This window comes from Chlamydotis macqueenii, chromosome 2 (genome assembly GCF_036417535.1).
Source record: "Chlamydotis macqueenii isolate bChlMac1 chromosome 2, bChlMac1.mat, whole genome shotgun sequence".
Lineage (NCBI taxonomy): Eukaryota > Metazoa > Chordata > Aves > Otidiformes > Otididae > Chlamydotis > Chlamydotis macqueenii.
In genome coordinates, this window is record NC_141557.1 from 68,301,108 (window position 1) to 68,317,694 (window position 16,587).

The 16,587-nt window shown below is 49.5% G+C and overlaps 1 protein-coding gene across 11 annotated transcripts in view; it reads right to left on the reverse strand.

The window, feature by feature from the left end:
- Positions 1-9: 9 nt before the first annotated feature.
- ATXN1 (ataxin 1) overlaps positions 10-16,587 on the reverse strand; it is a 221,949-nt gene continuing 205,371 nt past the window's right edge. For all 11 annotated transcript variants that reach the window (XM_086740175.1, XM_086740178.1, XM_086740177.1 and 8 more), the window contains 2 exons: positions 9,514-11,554; positions 10-947 (listed from right to left, as the gene is read on the reverse strand). In XM_086740175.1, the coding sequence (XP_086596301.1) occupies positions 417-947; positions 9,514-11,394 (2,412 nt within the window). In that variant the 5' untranslated portion in view covers positions 11,395-11,554 and the 3' untranslated portion in view covers positions 10-416. The remainder of the gene's footprint in view (positions 948-9,513; positions 11,555-16,587) is intronic.

Genomic DNA, 16,587 nt, shown 5'->3' on the forward strand with positions numbered 1-16,587 from the left:
TCTCCTCACCTCCCCACAACAAAACTAGAACAGGAATCAAAACAACAAAACAAAAACAAAACCACAAAAAAAAAAAAAAGGACGACGAAAAGAAAACAAAATCACAGCTGGACCCTGTCCTACACGAGGTGTTAGAAAACAGGAGCCATGACAACACATTCATTTCCACTAAGGGTGCGTGAAGCAGATACTGCCCCTTCTGTAGCTCTCGATAAACCTAGTCACTGACAAACACTTGTGGAAAAACATATGCACCAGTCTCCTGCATAATACCAGCTGCAACTATAACAACAAGGTTATAACATAAACCTAAAATAAGATGATAACATGTAAAATACTGGGTTATTTAGTCTACAGTACAGTAATCTGGATAAAAATGACAAGGGATAGCCTAATTTCCTTTCCCCAAACAACTTTCACTTTCCTACGTTGGATCGACCTTCAATGCAAATCTTAACCTCCTGAGGAATAAAAGAAGGCTTGGGAAGAGTCAAAGGTGGCTCCTCTTCTGATTTCTCTAGTTTCCGTGTTTCAGGGGCTGACCACCTCCTCTTCCTCGTTGCCGGGGGCTTGCTGGGTTCTGTTTTGGTGAGCGAAGGTGCTGCAGGCAATCCTATTTTGTCTGGAAACTTCAGTTCACCGTTCTCAGCTAACATCTGTGCGCTTCCCTGATTAATCCCGTTTTCCTGCTCCGCATACCTGTGTCTACTTCCAGCTAGACTGTCATTCTTTGAATGCTTCAGCAAGATACTAGCTGAGTCCATGGGCTGGCCCTTTTTAATAGAGCCGTTCTTCAGGTTCTTGAGCGTGAGCGATATGCAGACGTCCCCAACCGAGAGTTTGGAGCATGGCAAATCAAAGAGCTGGCTGGTTCTCTCGGGGCAGCAGGATGACCAGCCTTGTCCAAATACAAAAAAAGGGTATTCTACCAAGACTTCCACGCTGACCTGCAGAAAGAAAGGGGACAACAGAGAGAGAGACAAAGGGAGAGAGAGGGGAGAGTGTGAGATCACCCATGTGCCCTCACGCACGCGCACGGAAGGCAGGCGAGGGAGAGGGATAAAGCTGAAACTGCAAAACCGGTCAGTTTCCGAAAAATCAGTACATGGACCACCAGACTTCATGCCTGTCCTTGTCACACAGGCGTTAATGGTTTCTCTGAGCTCAGCATTTCTTAGCACAAGACCTCAGCAGGAATCAAGCTTTACTTTTATCCAACCACTCAGAGATGTGTAAGAGGCAAAACAGCTTCGGCACCCAGCAAACTCCACGCTCCGCCATCCCCTTGTGGTACCTCGAGCCTGTCATCCACATCTAAAGACGCTTTCCAATCAGAGGATGGCTCAAGAGAAGCTCTCAATTCTGACACGTGATTTCCTAAATGACCACAGGAATGCCATCCTCACCTCTGCCCAAACAAGCATATACTTACCAGTGTGAAATGGTCGAAGGCACGCTGACTTCCAGGGGAAGGCTACGAGTACGTACAGAGTTGTAGCTGTAAGAGCAGCGAGCGTGAACCTGCCTTCCCTTAGCAGTCCTGTTACCAGTCCGGTTTCTTCCCTTCTCCCACTCTGTGGTTGAGTTTGCCTCCTGCACTCCCTCAGGGAGAGGATCATCTCTCCTCCACCTCCTGCAGTTCCTGCAGCAGGTCTCCTTTTCTGCACTGGGTCCCCTTTTCCCCCCACTTCATCCCACTTTCAAAACACATCTGGTTATGAATCCTATCCCCCCATCTCACAGGGAGCTGCCATAGCCAGAACAGACCAGCAACAGACCAGGTGCCCACTGCTCCTTGACCTTCTAAATGTTGGGCCTTGAGGTCCCAACATGATAAACCACTTAAATACCCTCTTATCTTGGCACATGTCAGCAGTCCAGCACTCACTGCGCGGTGCTGCATCTGCAGGCTCAAACACTTGATGTGGGCTCATGTGATTCACAACCCAGGGGCTGAGACACCCCCCACCCCAGCACACCACAACAAAGGCACGAAATTTGGACTAACGCTTGTTAAAGATTTGGCACGTGTTTTTAACTTGCTGTGTGTAGCACCAATAAGGTCTGCGACTCTAAGAGGATGACTGATCCTGAAGTCAGATATCCACTGCTCTGCTCCCAAGGTCTCTGTGTCCTCTGGAGCTCTTCTCATGCATGGGCAGCGGGATCCTGCTCTGATGGTGTAACCCCTTTTTGACGGGGGCTAAAATGCAGGAGAACACCTGAATACACGTGCTCATCTTGTTTCTGAGCCATTCAGCAGGCACAGAGCATACCACTGCCTCGAGAGTCTTCCCTCTCCAGGAACACAGACGCACTTGAAAGGAACGTCACAGTAGGCTTGTGAAACCACCTCTCACCCCTGGGAGTGAGTAACGCTGTCATACTGAGCATGGCTTTGTATCATTAAAAATCTATTTCAACATTAAGGAATAGAGGCAGTCTGAGATGCACATTGCACTCCAGTGTTCAAACACCTTTGTTCATAATCTTAAGTGTGAACTTTGGGATGAAGTCGCATGGTCTGTCTCACAGAAGAGGTTGGACTCAATGACAGTACGGCACCCAGCAGCCCTGTCACTTCCCTGCTAGCGCTGCTTACCCTTAGAGGTGCCCTCCCTGCAAGCACGGCCCATGGTGGCTCCCCTCACACCCCACTGGCTCCACATCCCTTTTGGGCAGAAAGACTTGATCAGGGATGTCCCACAGCTCAGAGACAGAGGCTCCAGAACCAGGAAACCAAAGATTCCCATTGGATGTTGACTGTGCCTCCCACTGGTTAAGCTCATGCCGTGCACTAGCAGTCAACTGCAGTTTATGAGACAGGTGATTCTGTTGGAAAAAAAACTTATGAAGTCTATAAATATATGTGCATACTTCTGCAACTAGGCCAACGAACAACACTGCATGTATTATGCCGCTACTCCACTTGCCCAACATAGCAAGCCACTATACAAGGAATTTCAAAAGGAGCAGTTTAGAGGCACAATATACTCCCTGCTACATCAACTTCTGTCATATTAAACCTTTGCTGACCAGAACTATCTGCCAACAGTCAACTACACACATGGCAACAGTGGAAAAGGATCTGACTCTAGGCCTGGTTTATGCTCAGGACTATGGAGAAAGTGGGGCAAGGTAACCATGAAAGTCCCATCCCTCCATGTCATTGGATAGAAACACTCTAGCACCAAGACTTGCAGAAATATTTGCAAGAGTTTGGGATACTATTCCGTCAGTAAGGGATCTGACTGGGAGAAGTAGTGAATATCCAGAATCTGCCATGGACTTAAATGGAAACTGCTGTCTACACAGAGCTGTAGGCTCTTCTCCAGGCACAGATCATATTTTGGACACAGTTTTCTCCTTTATATTGCTTAGTCTCTCCTCTTTCTTTCTTCCTTCCTGCCTGCTGTGTTTTTTTTTTTCTTTCTTTTTCTATTTTCCCATCCTTGTCAAAAGCTATTTGTATCTGTGGGAATCATACATGCTTGTGTGCATCATCCTCACCGACATAAAAGTTCTTCTTGATGTGAACATGCTTCCACTGCGCGCCGTACTTTTTTTTTTTAATGTGGCATCCAAAATACTTGCCTGAACTGTCAGTCACTGAAACAAATCCCAGAATTGGCGGTGGTGATCATAAATAACACCAAATAATAAAGACAGTGATATGTCGGAATGTCTATGATCCAGTCACAGTGTGCGTGTACCACTACCAATTCCCTCATGGATTATCAAGCCCTGTTTTAGCTGGCTGCTTTTGGATTCAGCTAACATGGGATTTAAGGTAAATATTATCTACAAGCAATGGTAGTCAAAAGCCTTTTAAGTGGGAAGGAGCAGTAAAAATACCCCCACAGAATTCTTTTTTGACCACTGCGTTAAAACACAAAAAATTAATTTTAAAAGCTCCCTTCCTCAGTGTTTTGCCATGATTATTGTAAGAGAGAAAGAAATCTGGAACTTGTTTTCCAACTACTAAGATGATAAAGCAGGAAACCAAAACATTGGGATCTCTTCAAGCACAGAGGCTCTACTGCAAGCTACATCTGTATTTCTAGTTTTAAGACAGACTAGTGAAAACACCCCAAACTCTTCAGCACAGATGCTGAGTATCTGCACTTTCTATAACTCTTTATAATTTTATTTCTCAGCCAAGCCCGGTAGTTAAGGCAGGCAATTCAGACTGCTCAGGAAACCTTGGCCTCAGCTGGAACACAGATGATAGGTGCTGGAAGATATGATGCCCAGAAAATACCCTTCCCACCTCTGTTGGTTTTGTTTAGTGAGGCGGGGCTATGGTGGCGGCTTCTGTAGGAAACTGCTAGAAGTTGCTCCCCTTTGTTCAGTGGACTCTGCCAGGCCTAGGGCGGACCCGCTGCTGGCCAAGGCCGAGCCAATTGGTAGCACAATGTTTCCTGATGACTTCTCTGTGATAATGTATTTAAGAAGGGGAAAAACAGAAAAAAAAAAGAGAGAACATGTAAAGACACTGAGTGGAGGCAGAGAGGGGGAGGCGCAAGCCTTGTGGGCCTTGCAGGCCTCACCCTCTGACCTCCCGCCGGGCAGCCGACTGGGCCTGACTTGGCCCGGCCCGGCTGCCAGAAGTGGAGAGGAGATGAGATGTGAATGAGATGTGAAGAGAACCTGAGAGGCATCTGCCAGCCTGTTGTGAAGAATTTACTTGTGAGAGGAACGGCTGCAGATGCCAAGGTCAGTGAAGAAGGAGGGGGAGGAGTAATGCGGCTCCTGTCCAGAATTCCCCTGTAACCCATGGTGCAGCCCATGGAGGCCCACAGAGGAGCAGAGATCCACCTGCAGCCCGTGGAGGACCCCACGCCGGGGCAGGCAGATGCCTGAAGGAAGCTGCAGCCCATGAAGGCCCATGCTGGGGCAGTCAGTTCCAGAGGGACTGCACCCCCAGCACAACCTATGCTGGAGCAGTTTCACGAAGGACTGTAGCCCGCGGGAGGGACCCCACACTGGAGCAGGGGAGGAACATGAATTCTTCCCCAGAGGAGGAAGAAGAGGCATAAAGCGACAAGCGAAGAACTGACTGTAACCCCCATTCCCCTCTGTGACGCTCGGGGGGGAAGGAGGTAGAGATAATTTAATATAATGTTAAGCCCTGGAAGAGGGAGGGTTGGAGGGGGAAGTTACCTTGTTCTCTGTCTCATGATCCTGCTTTGGTTTTAATAATAAATGAATAGTTTTCCCCAAGTCAAGTCTGTTTTGCCCATAATGGTAACTTTAAGGATTTCTCCCTGTCCTTATCTCAAATCTCTAGCATTTTTCTTATATTATCTCTCCCTATTCTCTCAGAGGGTGGGAGGAGTGAGAGAGAAACTGTGTAGTTTGGTCCTGAGTGGGGCTAAACTACAACACAACCATTCAGAAACACAGCAACTTTAGTCTTGGGGCTCGCTGCTGCAACCAATGTAACAAGTGCTAAGGCAAAGGGTATCTATAAAAGTGGTTTGTGTGAACTGTATTTTAATAAATGTAAACACACATTTTCCCATGAAGTGTTTTTCTCCCTGATATTATTAAAATGTGATGAAAGTAGGAGTGGCAGGCTGGAAACAAAGAGAAGGAAGTGGTTCTGGAAACCACGTGCAGTTAAGCAGTGGAGCTCTCTGCTGAAGGCCTTGTTGTGGGTGCCAAGAGACTCCTTGGGTCCAGCAAACAACCGAGCGGCTCTACCTCTTGCAGTGAGAAGTCTTGGCAGTGCTGCGCTCCCACATGACCTCCCCTACTCAGGGACTTTGGGACTCCTAATGTGCCCATCACCCCGAACACCGTCTGCCTTCACAAGAGCGGATTTCCTCTGAGAGATTTACGGGGCTGTAGGCAGCACCTCATGCCACAGGGACTACCCGGCATGACATGTGGTCTGGGTGGGCGTGGCCTCAGGGCTGCATTTAGCTTCAGTACACCGTTATTATAACGAACACACCACCCAGGGCTTGAATGTTAGGGGCTACTGCTCTCCACAGCCATGTGATCCTACTGTTTCTCAAGAGCAGCCACCTCTGTCTACCAGAGCACTGGCTGCCGAGTTTATCACATGAGCCCATACCTGCTGCACTCCAAGAATTCTGTAACACGCATCCGAAGACAGACCACAGCTGCCCCATCACTCAGAGGAACAAGGACCAAGGGACATGGAGATCACATGAGGGGAAGGCAGGGAGAGATCTCCATCTGCAGCAGTGAACTGAGGCAAGATCTCTCTTTCTGTGTTTGTTACAGTGCCAAAGACAGTGAAAAGGAGAGCGCAGAGTAGAAGAAAAGGTAACTGGTTTGTCTGCGTGCAGAGATGTAAGGGGAAAACTAAACTAGATGATGGTTTAAAAAAATACACACTAAACCAAACTAGTTAGGGCTACTAACTAGATGCTCTAGCGGGACTTTTCCATTTCTAGTGTCTATGATTCTGTTTTTTTAAAAAAGGAAAATTAGGAATTCTATGTTCATCTTTTCTTTTCAAGCTGTATTTTAGGAAAGGTTAGGAACTGAAAGACAGGGAAGAAAGCAAGCGTTTCAGAGAACTTATTTTGCATCTCGTGTCTGTTTTGACCTTAACATCAATGGAGGTGAATTACTGGCTTCCGCTTGTTCCTGGCAGCAAAAGAAAGGACAGGTAATAATGATGAAAGTGTTATTACAAGAACAGTATGTTTGCAAAGAGATGCAGATCTGTAGGCCTTTTATTTTAGGCAACTTGAATGCAGAGGAGTAACAGTTGGACTTTGGGATCTGGTCCAGTTGATACTTACTGGACTTCTTCCTAATCCAGAACAGGGATGCTGTGAGATGGAAACCTAGCATCCCTCCAGGGCTAAACTCAGTTATTTCACCAAAAAGGCATGTAGCTTTAGGTGGGTTTATTTTCCTCTAGGTTTCCATACCTGGAAGACGGCTGGATTTGCCAGGTGATTGGAAGACTGGGAGAGGAGGGACGATGACCTCTTTCTGCCTAAGTGCAGCATTGGGGAGGGGCAGCTGTGGGCTTGCAGCGATACCACACAACAGCAGCTGCACGGTGCCTCCCTATTTACATTACAGTTGTATACCCTCAGCTAAAAATAACCTCCCACCTCCATCCCTCAATTGGTGAGAAAATTAGCTAACGTTTGCACAGAGCCTGAAAATACGAATTCATCAATATTATAATGACTTCCCAGAGATCCCTGGGAGGAGCGTGTAAGTGAGCCAAAGCTAATGATAACAATGCTATTTTTGTATGGCACTCACTCTTTACAACTTACACTCCCTTGATAATGCCACTCGAAAAGCTCCCTCCTTCCTGAAGCATGCATGCGACTGAAACGTCATAAAATACTTTGCAGAGCTACACTGCACACGCAGATACATCCCCACCGTACTCCGGAGCCAAGACATATTTAAGAGCAGCAGCACCCCAGTTCCACCGCTCAAAGCAGCGCAACCGAATACTGATCTTTCTACGAGAAGACTAAGCCCTCCTCACGCAGGGAATTTTCTAATAAGTAATGACCGCCGAGTGCCTGCTAATAAGGCCAAATGCTTCCACAGAGCCACGCTGGGCTGAGGGTGAGGTCAACGGAGACTTCAAGCATGTGGACGCGATCTCTCTCTCTCCCCTTTTCAACCCTGACAAGGGAAAACCGGTAGAGCCGTCCCCGCTACGCAGGGACACAGCTGATCCGGGAAGAGACCCAACTCCTGGAATCTGCAGGCAAGCTAAATTAAACCCCTGTTTCTAATCATATCTCTAACGTGACTCCATTCTAGAAGCATCCCCGGTGGGAAACACAGCTGGGGAGTATTTTGGCTGCGATGATGTCAGCCTGCTCCTGAGAAGCTTCTCGGTAAGGTGACACTTTGCTGGCTGAGATTTGCCTGGCCCTGGATCTGTACAGCCTCAGACTCGGCTTGCTTTCTGCCAGAGGATGGCACTCCACCCCCTGCAAAGGCCCTCGTCCCAGCGCCCAGGCCTACAACACGGCTGCCTGCCTCCACAGATCTGCGAAGGAGAGGTGACACAAACGCCACCTGCTCGTCTGTACCTCGTCCACTGGCACAGAGACCGGTGGGTGGCCTGGCTGCACGGAGAGAAAGGAGAGCAAGATGAAAACTGCAGGTGGGAGATTGCTACTTTTGAAATCTCGTTATTCAAGGCACTGGGGCAAATGGTAGCAACTGGTCCTGATCCAAGGATGCTTCCTCTCATCACAAAGCCTGAGATGCACCAAAATACAGCTGAGCAGCGAAGAAAAAAAATCACTTCTTCATACTGAAAGCACCAGCGGCCCAACTTCTATCAGCTGTGCAGATGCATGCACATACATGAACAAAACCACACAGGGAATCAGCACGTTTGACATGAGAAAGGGGACGTGTCCTATGTAGTGATTTACCATGTACCCGCAACTGGGGAAGGACAGGCCACAGGCTGCTGCAACTGCAAGAACTTTTTCCTGTCATCTGCTTCTCAATACCATCACTGTTTGGTTTTCTCCCCAAAATTATCAGCCTGAGATGCTTTACCACGTGTGCCCACGTCCAGCTCCTCTCTCCCTCTCTTTCATTCTGCTTCTCCAGCGCTGAGGGTGCAGCATCAGGGCTGCAGACGCTGCAGCTCGCGGCACTCAAGCCATACAAAGATGATTTGCAACAAGATTATTTAAAACATGAACCTCTAGGAAGCAAAATGTTATCCAGTGCATCGGAACTGCTCCAGCCTCAACATGGCTGAATCTAAATCACTGTTCAGAAAATGGACAGTATCAGGATAACGCTTTATGATCAATATGTGCCCCTTCTCAACCTAAAAATACCTTTGGAAAGCTACAGGGTTTCTTCCTACATTGCAAACCAGTGAGAGACAAAGGTCAGAAGAACAGCTTGCCCAGCCACCAAGATGGTTTTCCTTTCCACGTTTCCTTTAAACGCACAGTTTATGTGAGCGGTGCAGTGTTTAAACCACCTGCAGCCGAAGTCTCGGTAAAACTCTGGAGTGCGTTTCAGCAGCTTACATGTGTGATGGAGCCATTCCCAGGCAGCTCCAAGTTTTCAAGCCATGGAAATTCACTGCCTTGTGCCCTACCTGTCTCTGAAGGGTAGGATTTGAGCTGAATCTAACCTGAGCTTCCTGGTGCAGAAGGTAAAAATCACCTATTGAAATGCAAACTCTATCCTCTTGTACTGTTCTATATTTTAAATGCAGTGTATATATACACTGTTTTATAATTTAATCAGAAAACATGAAGATCATGTAATTCTTCCTGTGGGTTCCCCAGCTATAAGACAGACTTGTTTTATATCCAAGAGACCACATTTATCATCGGTGTGACCCTGATGGCTCCCCTAGCACAGTGAGGGGGGTGATTTTTGGCCCAGAGTTGGTCTCATGGATGGATGTGAATGATGAAGCAACTGAGAAGTGCTGAGGAAAGCTGCACCCAGGGGGCCACAGCGTGTGCCCCAGTTCACCCCTCCCCGCACCCCACGATGCGTTGCCATTACCTGTGCTCGATGCTCCCCAACTGCAAACTGTATCACGGCAATGCCTGGGCTATGGCTGTCTTCAATTCTCTCCACAGTGCTGGAGTCTATTTTCAGGTCATTGCTAATTTCCGCGCTCTGTATGAAGTCTTCTGTTTTCAAGTCCTCTACTTTCTTCAGCTCCCCGTTGGCCAGCTGAATGATTGACCCCTTCATGAAGTAGGGGGGCAGCGTGGGAGGGGCGGTGGCGGGGGAAGCAATGGACTGCACCACAGGCAGGTGGATCTGCGCTTGCACCATGGTGGCCTGGTAGGCGGGCTGGGTGGTGAGGGGCTCCGCGCTGAAGTTCTCGCTTTTGGGGACGGCGGTGGTGACGAACGTGTGAGGCACTGCTGCAAACTGGGGAGACGACGTGACGATCGCAGGTGTGACTCCTGACGGTTCGACCTCCGCGCCGCCGACTGGTATCAGCAGGGACTGGGTGCCAGGGATCACCAGGTGCTGCGGCAGGCTGCCGGGGTACCCGATGGCTTGCTGCTGACCGCTCAGGTAGCCTATCACCGGCGGCTGGGTCCCGGCGTAGAAGGCTGTCGCCGGCAGCCCGACAGGGAGTTGCTCGGAGGCGCTGTGGGTGGTCTGAATGACAGTGTGAGGGGACAGTGTGGCCACTGCCTTCACACTCTCGTGGCCCAGAGCCTGCTGCGGAGACAAGGCGTAGGACCGGTGGGCTGGCTTTCCTAAATGCAAGCTTCCCTTGTCATTGAGGGCTGAGGGAGAGGTCTCACGGTTGGTGGCCTGCTGCACCTCCATGTCTGCCGTGGGCGTGCTGCTGTTGGGGACCACCATGACGGAGGCTCGGACACCTGAGGAATCCCGCACACCGTACTCGGCGGGGCTCGAGTGGACCACTACGTGCCTGGTCTCGTAATGATGGGGAGCTGGTTTATTGCCTGCTTTGACTAGACCCATGTCAGCATGGGGCGAAATGCCATACCTCCGGCTCTTCTCTATCTCGCCGTTCAGTACCTCCTTGGCCTGCATCGCCTGCAGCCGGCTGCTCTCGGGCTTCTTGGGGGCATCCCTGGTGACAAAGTGGCCCCCCGAGTCGGTGTACTGCACCACGACTTGGGAGGAAGGGCCGAGGGTGAGGGTGTGAGGGATCACTGTCTGATGGGGGTGCAGGGGGACTGGGATGGTTGGAGGAGAGACGTTTCTGACAGTGCTCTGGGAAGAGCTGGAAATGTGGACGTACTGGTTCTGCTGGGTAGGTGGAGGAGACCCGGCGGCAATCAGTCCAGGCGTCCTGACCAGGTGCGGCTCAACTTTGTGCCCCTGCTGGCTTAAGCCGCTCATGCTGGCCAGCAAAGTGGAATAAGCCTCCAGCTGGGAGCGCTGGGATGGAGTGGTCGCAACGGCCGTGGCCGCCGCCACGGCGTTGGTTGCAGAATTCGCCGTTGGGGAAATCAGCTGTGAGGGGATGAATCCGGTGTACGATCCACTGTACTGGGGCCCGACGAACTGGAAGGTGTGCTGCAGATGCGTGTACTGCACGGGGGAAACGGGGGTCCCTGACTGGGAGAGGGCGGGCGAGTACACCGTGGGAAGAGTGGTGGAGGCTGGAACGGACCTGGGTGCGCTTGGTGGGGAATAGTCCAACCCTGCAGACAGCGACTTGTGCAAACCCTGCTGCAAGCCTGCCTCCACTGACGAGGTCCCCCCGGGCCGGTGCCGCCCTCCCAGGCCCCCCTGGCTGCTGGGTGTGCCGGGGAGCCATGCTAGGTTATCCGCACGGTGGTTTTCGTTTGGCAGGACCGGCTTCACCTCCGAAGGCAGGCTGGTAGCAGGGATTTCTCGCTTCTTAGGGGGCAGGCATTCATTGCTCCGCTCCTGGTTGGATTTCATCTTTCGCCGTCCCCCCTCCACTGTGCTTGCTTCACTGTCTGGCTGGCTCTGATTTCAGTCTGATAAACGGAAAGTCACATTTGATTTCTGCAAGGGATCCAGTGACTTCATGAGGAATCATCTCCCCGTAAGCACGATTCTCCGACGGCTCCTCTGGATTCTGCAACGAGAGGGTGGGCAAGGGAGGGAGGAGTCACACCGTCAGCGCTGGGAAATGAGAACAAACGATCAGACACCTTGAAACAGCAAGTGTGTGAAAGAAAAACCTCTGGAAAAAACAAAACCGGTCAGGCGCTGCCACTCTTATGTCAAGGAGCAGCCGACAGCTGCGCTGTAAACAGCAGCGAAAATCCTGGGCATGTCTGGACACATCACAAAAACGATTAAAACTTTAGGCAGATTGGAAACTCTCTGGCCATCACCTGCCACATTTAGCAGTGGTCATTTATTTCCCAAGGCTCACTCTCTTTTTCCTCTAGGAAAACCCTCCATGTCTCTAAGGTGCCCGGTTTGCTCTTCCAGCCCCTCCTTCCCCTGCAACGATGACATTGCCCTCACCCTGCTGTGTCCTAAAAAGCATGGGAGCATGGCAGGGAGGCCCGAGGAACATGCACACACCAAATATTTACATTAGCAACAAGGAGCTATTAGCAGTGTGGAAGGAAGGTGTGGGTCACTCCTGAACCTCTGAACCCCAGAGTCACCCGCAGGGTGAATTCACATCACACTGGGCAGGGCTGTGGAGGCAGCAGCTGCCCCTGCCCCTTTTTCCATGCCACAGCTCCTTACGGGCACACGTGCCCTTCATCTACCAGTCTGGCGACGAGATCTGTTTACAGCAGTAGCTCAGAGACAGAGACGGCTCTAAGCCAGGTTCTTCACGTCTGGGTTTTTTTTTCTCCAGCACTTTGAACTCCTTCTGCTACTGACACCTCATGCCCAGGTGCCCCGACACGGCTCTGTGCCAGGAGATGCCCCCCACCGCACACAAATTGGCCAGAACCAGGCACTGGCACTATCTCTATCTCAGTCAGGATCCGTCGGGATTTCTTAGTGACTGCTTAGGGAGGCTGCGGGTACCGCGCTCGTGGCCACGGCCACAAGTCCAAACACTCAGCAAATCTGGCCCTGGGGATGCCTCACTAGGACTGCTTGGGAAAGCATGTTTGGGTTTCCCGATCCAAACCAGGAGCCCCCACCACTGTAAAAGCTCACAATTTTATATTTGGCTAATTTTGCTATTGGAGCAAAGCAGTTGCTTTCTCTGCTTTACATCACTTACTTCAGTGACTTCAGCCACCCAAAGGCAACAAAGCCAACAAAGTCTTCCTAACTCTTTCATTATCTGCTAAGGAAAATACCATAACTAAATCACATCATGCTTTGAAAAAAAATGCAAAAGCAGCTGACACTCTCCCCTTGCCTTCCAGAAATCTGCTTTGCGTTGTCCCATAACAAACTTTATGGAGAGTGAAACTCTTCCCAGCCCCAGTCCAGCCATCGCTTGTCAGCTACGTTTCTGGTTGTTTTGAAAGATACACAAGGACGGGTGCTGAGAAACCGTGCACCTCGCACAACTGGCATCCTAACAAGAAAAGCATGCATTACATGAAAGAAAAACTGAGAGAGAAAGAATTAAGCATGGATGTGAAAGAAGATGGAAATAAGATACAGCCCACTTTAAAGTGAATGCTGAGTGTCAGTAACGATACTTATGGCAAGTAATATTCCTTTGGGGGATTTCTTTCCCTGCCGCCTCGCTTCTAATGAACAATAAGCCTCATGTTTATATGCGTATGCAGTGCTTTGAAGACATACTAGAGTAAGATTAAACCTATCTTTAAGAGCACTCTTTAAATTTACAGTCCTCCAAGCTGCTGTAAGCCTGCAGGAAAAGCCCAAACCTAATGGTTTGATACCGCCAGTGTTAACTTAATCATTCCATTGTTTAGAAACTGATAAACAGTAATGAAACACCAGTAGCCACAGAGCTGGGGTGGGGGTAAAGCACTGTTTCAGGGCGGATTCCCTGGCTTTGAAGAGAGAGGGAGGATGAAAGGACTCAGGACAGCTTTAAAAGAGCAAGGGCCAGCAACATCTTGAGCATGGAGGCTCAGGGGCAGCGGCACCCACCGAGCGGCGGCTCAGCACCACGATCGCGACCTGCCCCGACCTGCCGGCACCGCTGCCTCGGCCCTGCAACCGCGGTTGGGCAAGGGCAGCCAGGAGACAGGGTCCCCGCTATATCAGCACAGGTCTTCCCTCTCCTCCTAACAGTTGCTCAGCATGTCTTGGCAACAGCTAAAATTATTATATTACACATGACTTACAGAATTTTATTTTTAAGTTTGACTAAAAATAAAACCGCCGAGCTCACATTTGCGCAGTCATCCTTGGTTAACTTTAGCTCACTGTAGCTCTCTGCCCTGGGCAGTTGGATTTGGCAAGTAAGCCAGCAGCTCCCGGGTGGAATGGGGATGCTGTGGGGAACACACCCTCAACCTGGGGTGCTTGCCATGGGGAGCTAGCGCTGGGCTGGGACCATCCTTCGCTCTCTCATGGAGATGGATATGAGCTGCAAATCCAGAATTTAAACCCATTCTCATGGGGAAAAGCTGGACGTAGAGGGCTGCCCCCTTTGCCTGCAACAGAGCAGGGAGCTTGTATGCGGGACAGAATCAGTACAGCCTCTTCTGCTGTGATGGACAAATCAGGCTCCTGAAAACTAGTTGTTCCAAAAGCCCGAGGCATCTAGGTTCAGCTTCTCCACATCAAAAGTACTTCTATGAAGTTGTATGAAACCTGGTGAACTCTGCAGGAACTGAAGCAAAGGTTTTGTTCTGCTAAACAGCATTGAATCACTGAGTTTTGGGTAGCCTCCAGAGTCAATGCTAACATCCTTCAAAAACAGAAAACACTAAATCTTTCAGGGTGGTTTTTTTTTTTTTTTTGTGTGTAAATCTTTCATACAGCTGACTTTATCATCATCGGTAACAAAAGGGCTGCCCAAAATCTCCTGGGGAGCACAGAAGGAATGAACAAGCTTAACGGAGACAAGGGATGAGACAGCTGTAAAGCAGTGAAGACTGCTCCACTTTTCCAAGCTCAAGCACTTCATGGTGAGACTTTGAACTCTAACAGACACAGGACTGGATTTGCAGAAATGCAAATGTGCAGCATAAAACAGCCTACTTCTACTTTGACACTTAAAAGTAAAATGGTACGTTTGCAGCATAATTCAAGCTCCAGCAACAGTAAAGATAAGACAGGACTGATTTTGCCTGGGAAGCAATGAAATGGGAGACAACCCAAACAGAGCATCTCAAAGGCAAGAGGTACAAGACCTGGTTAAACTGCTCTTTGCTGTCTGTCCTAGAAAGGTGAATGCCTGCCTTCTGCAGCGTGCTGCACGGTTTGTTATTTGCACGGGTTTTTTTGGGTTTTTTTTTGCTAGAAGTAATTTTTCTGACTCTCAAGATTTCCTTTTTCTTTAACTTCAGAGCTGTCGATCACGATTTGCAAGATATGCAAACGAGCAGCAAACACCAGGTGATTTTTCGCTCCTGCTTTGTACGTGTGTGTGTGTCACACGAGTGCGTGCGTGCATGCACGAGTGTGTAATTATGGCTGGGAAGGTAAAGGGGACAAAGATCAGGGCAGCAGCTGGACTTTGGTATCTCTGGCAGCGAGTACACATGGAACATTGCTAAAGTGTCTGGACAGCCAGTGTCCGCTGGCAGTCTGCCCACACTCGAATTCCTGGAAAGGCTTAAGGCAGAAAAATAATCACTTGGAGGAGTCACCATCTGGGCTTGCTCTGGTCCCAGAGGGACGGCTCACTGCAGCTCAGGATGTGCATTTTTCATGCAAAACTCCAGCGTCTCTCTGCAAGGCACTTTAAACTTCACTCTGTCTCCCAAAACACTATTTTTCTATTTATTTAATCTAATAACTTTAAAACTCATGAGAGGATACTGGGTTATAGCTTGAGGGGTTGACCTCCTTTATTTATCTGGAGTTCACTGCAGCAAAGCTAACCCCAGCAACGCCAGCCTCAGCCCATACCGTAACCCTGTGCTGCGTCCCACCACCTGGGACTGAGTCTTGGGGTGCAGAGAAGTTGGGACCAGACTCACAAACCACCACAGCAGCTGGCTATGCAAATGGTGGGACTTTCACTGCCTTTAGAAATGAGGCACTTTTTGCAGTCCCATGATGTAGCTCATGTTGCTTTTAGGTCTCTAAAACTCCTTCAAAAATCTGGTCCCTCCTCCTCCCTAGTCCCTGACCTTTCTGCAGCTGCTAACAAACTCACACCGACAATTGCCACCAGGAACAAGGGCTGGGACCACCAGCTCATTTGCCTTATTGCATGGAGCAATCATCCAAGGGGAGCAGCTGTCAGCCTCCAACTTCAGGCATATTCAATTCAAACCAGTCGCTTATTGTCAAAAACCTCCTTTGATCCCAAACCCTAATAAGACAGAGATTATTAGGACTTTTAAACTTTCCCTTCCAGCTCCAGGTATGACCAGTAATTTCTCACACTTATCCGTGCAATAAAAAAACCGCGTCTCCTCTCTGCGAGACACCGTTACCTTGCCTGGTAAGTAGACATCAATGCAATATTCAAAGAGTCACCAAAAAGTAATCCTTTGAATCAAGCCTGACACACAGCTCTTTGTATCTGGGGTGGTCCTGGGCAGAAGCAGCAGCGCAGTTTGATGCTCCTGCCTCAAACTGCCCGCCCATCCCATCACAATAGGATGAGCGGGTAATTTCAGCAGCGCTGGACATCAGTGGGAAGGCAGGGCACGTGATCCCATCTCTCCCCTCCCCTCCAAGGAGGCTGACATCTTGCAGGATCAGATTCAGAGAGATTAAAAGACAGACACGTTGCAGAGGGCTCCGCAGCTGCACTCTGGCTCTCGGATCTACATGCCAGCCTTGCCCCCTCGCTCTACACCCTGCCCGCTGCCAGCTACACATTCATAGTTGTAACAGCTACGGATTTCATTAGCCTTGCCATGTGCATCTCAGCGCGTGCCAACAATAGCTATAGGAGTTTATTGTCCAATCCGACCAATTTCACAGCTCTCTGGCAGATTTCCCAGGAGGACCAACTGCAGAGATCCATTAATAAGGAACATGAAAACCTCTAATAAAATTTGAAATTCTCCTCCCCGATTCCTG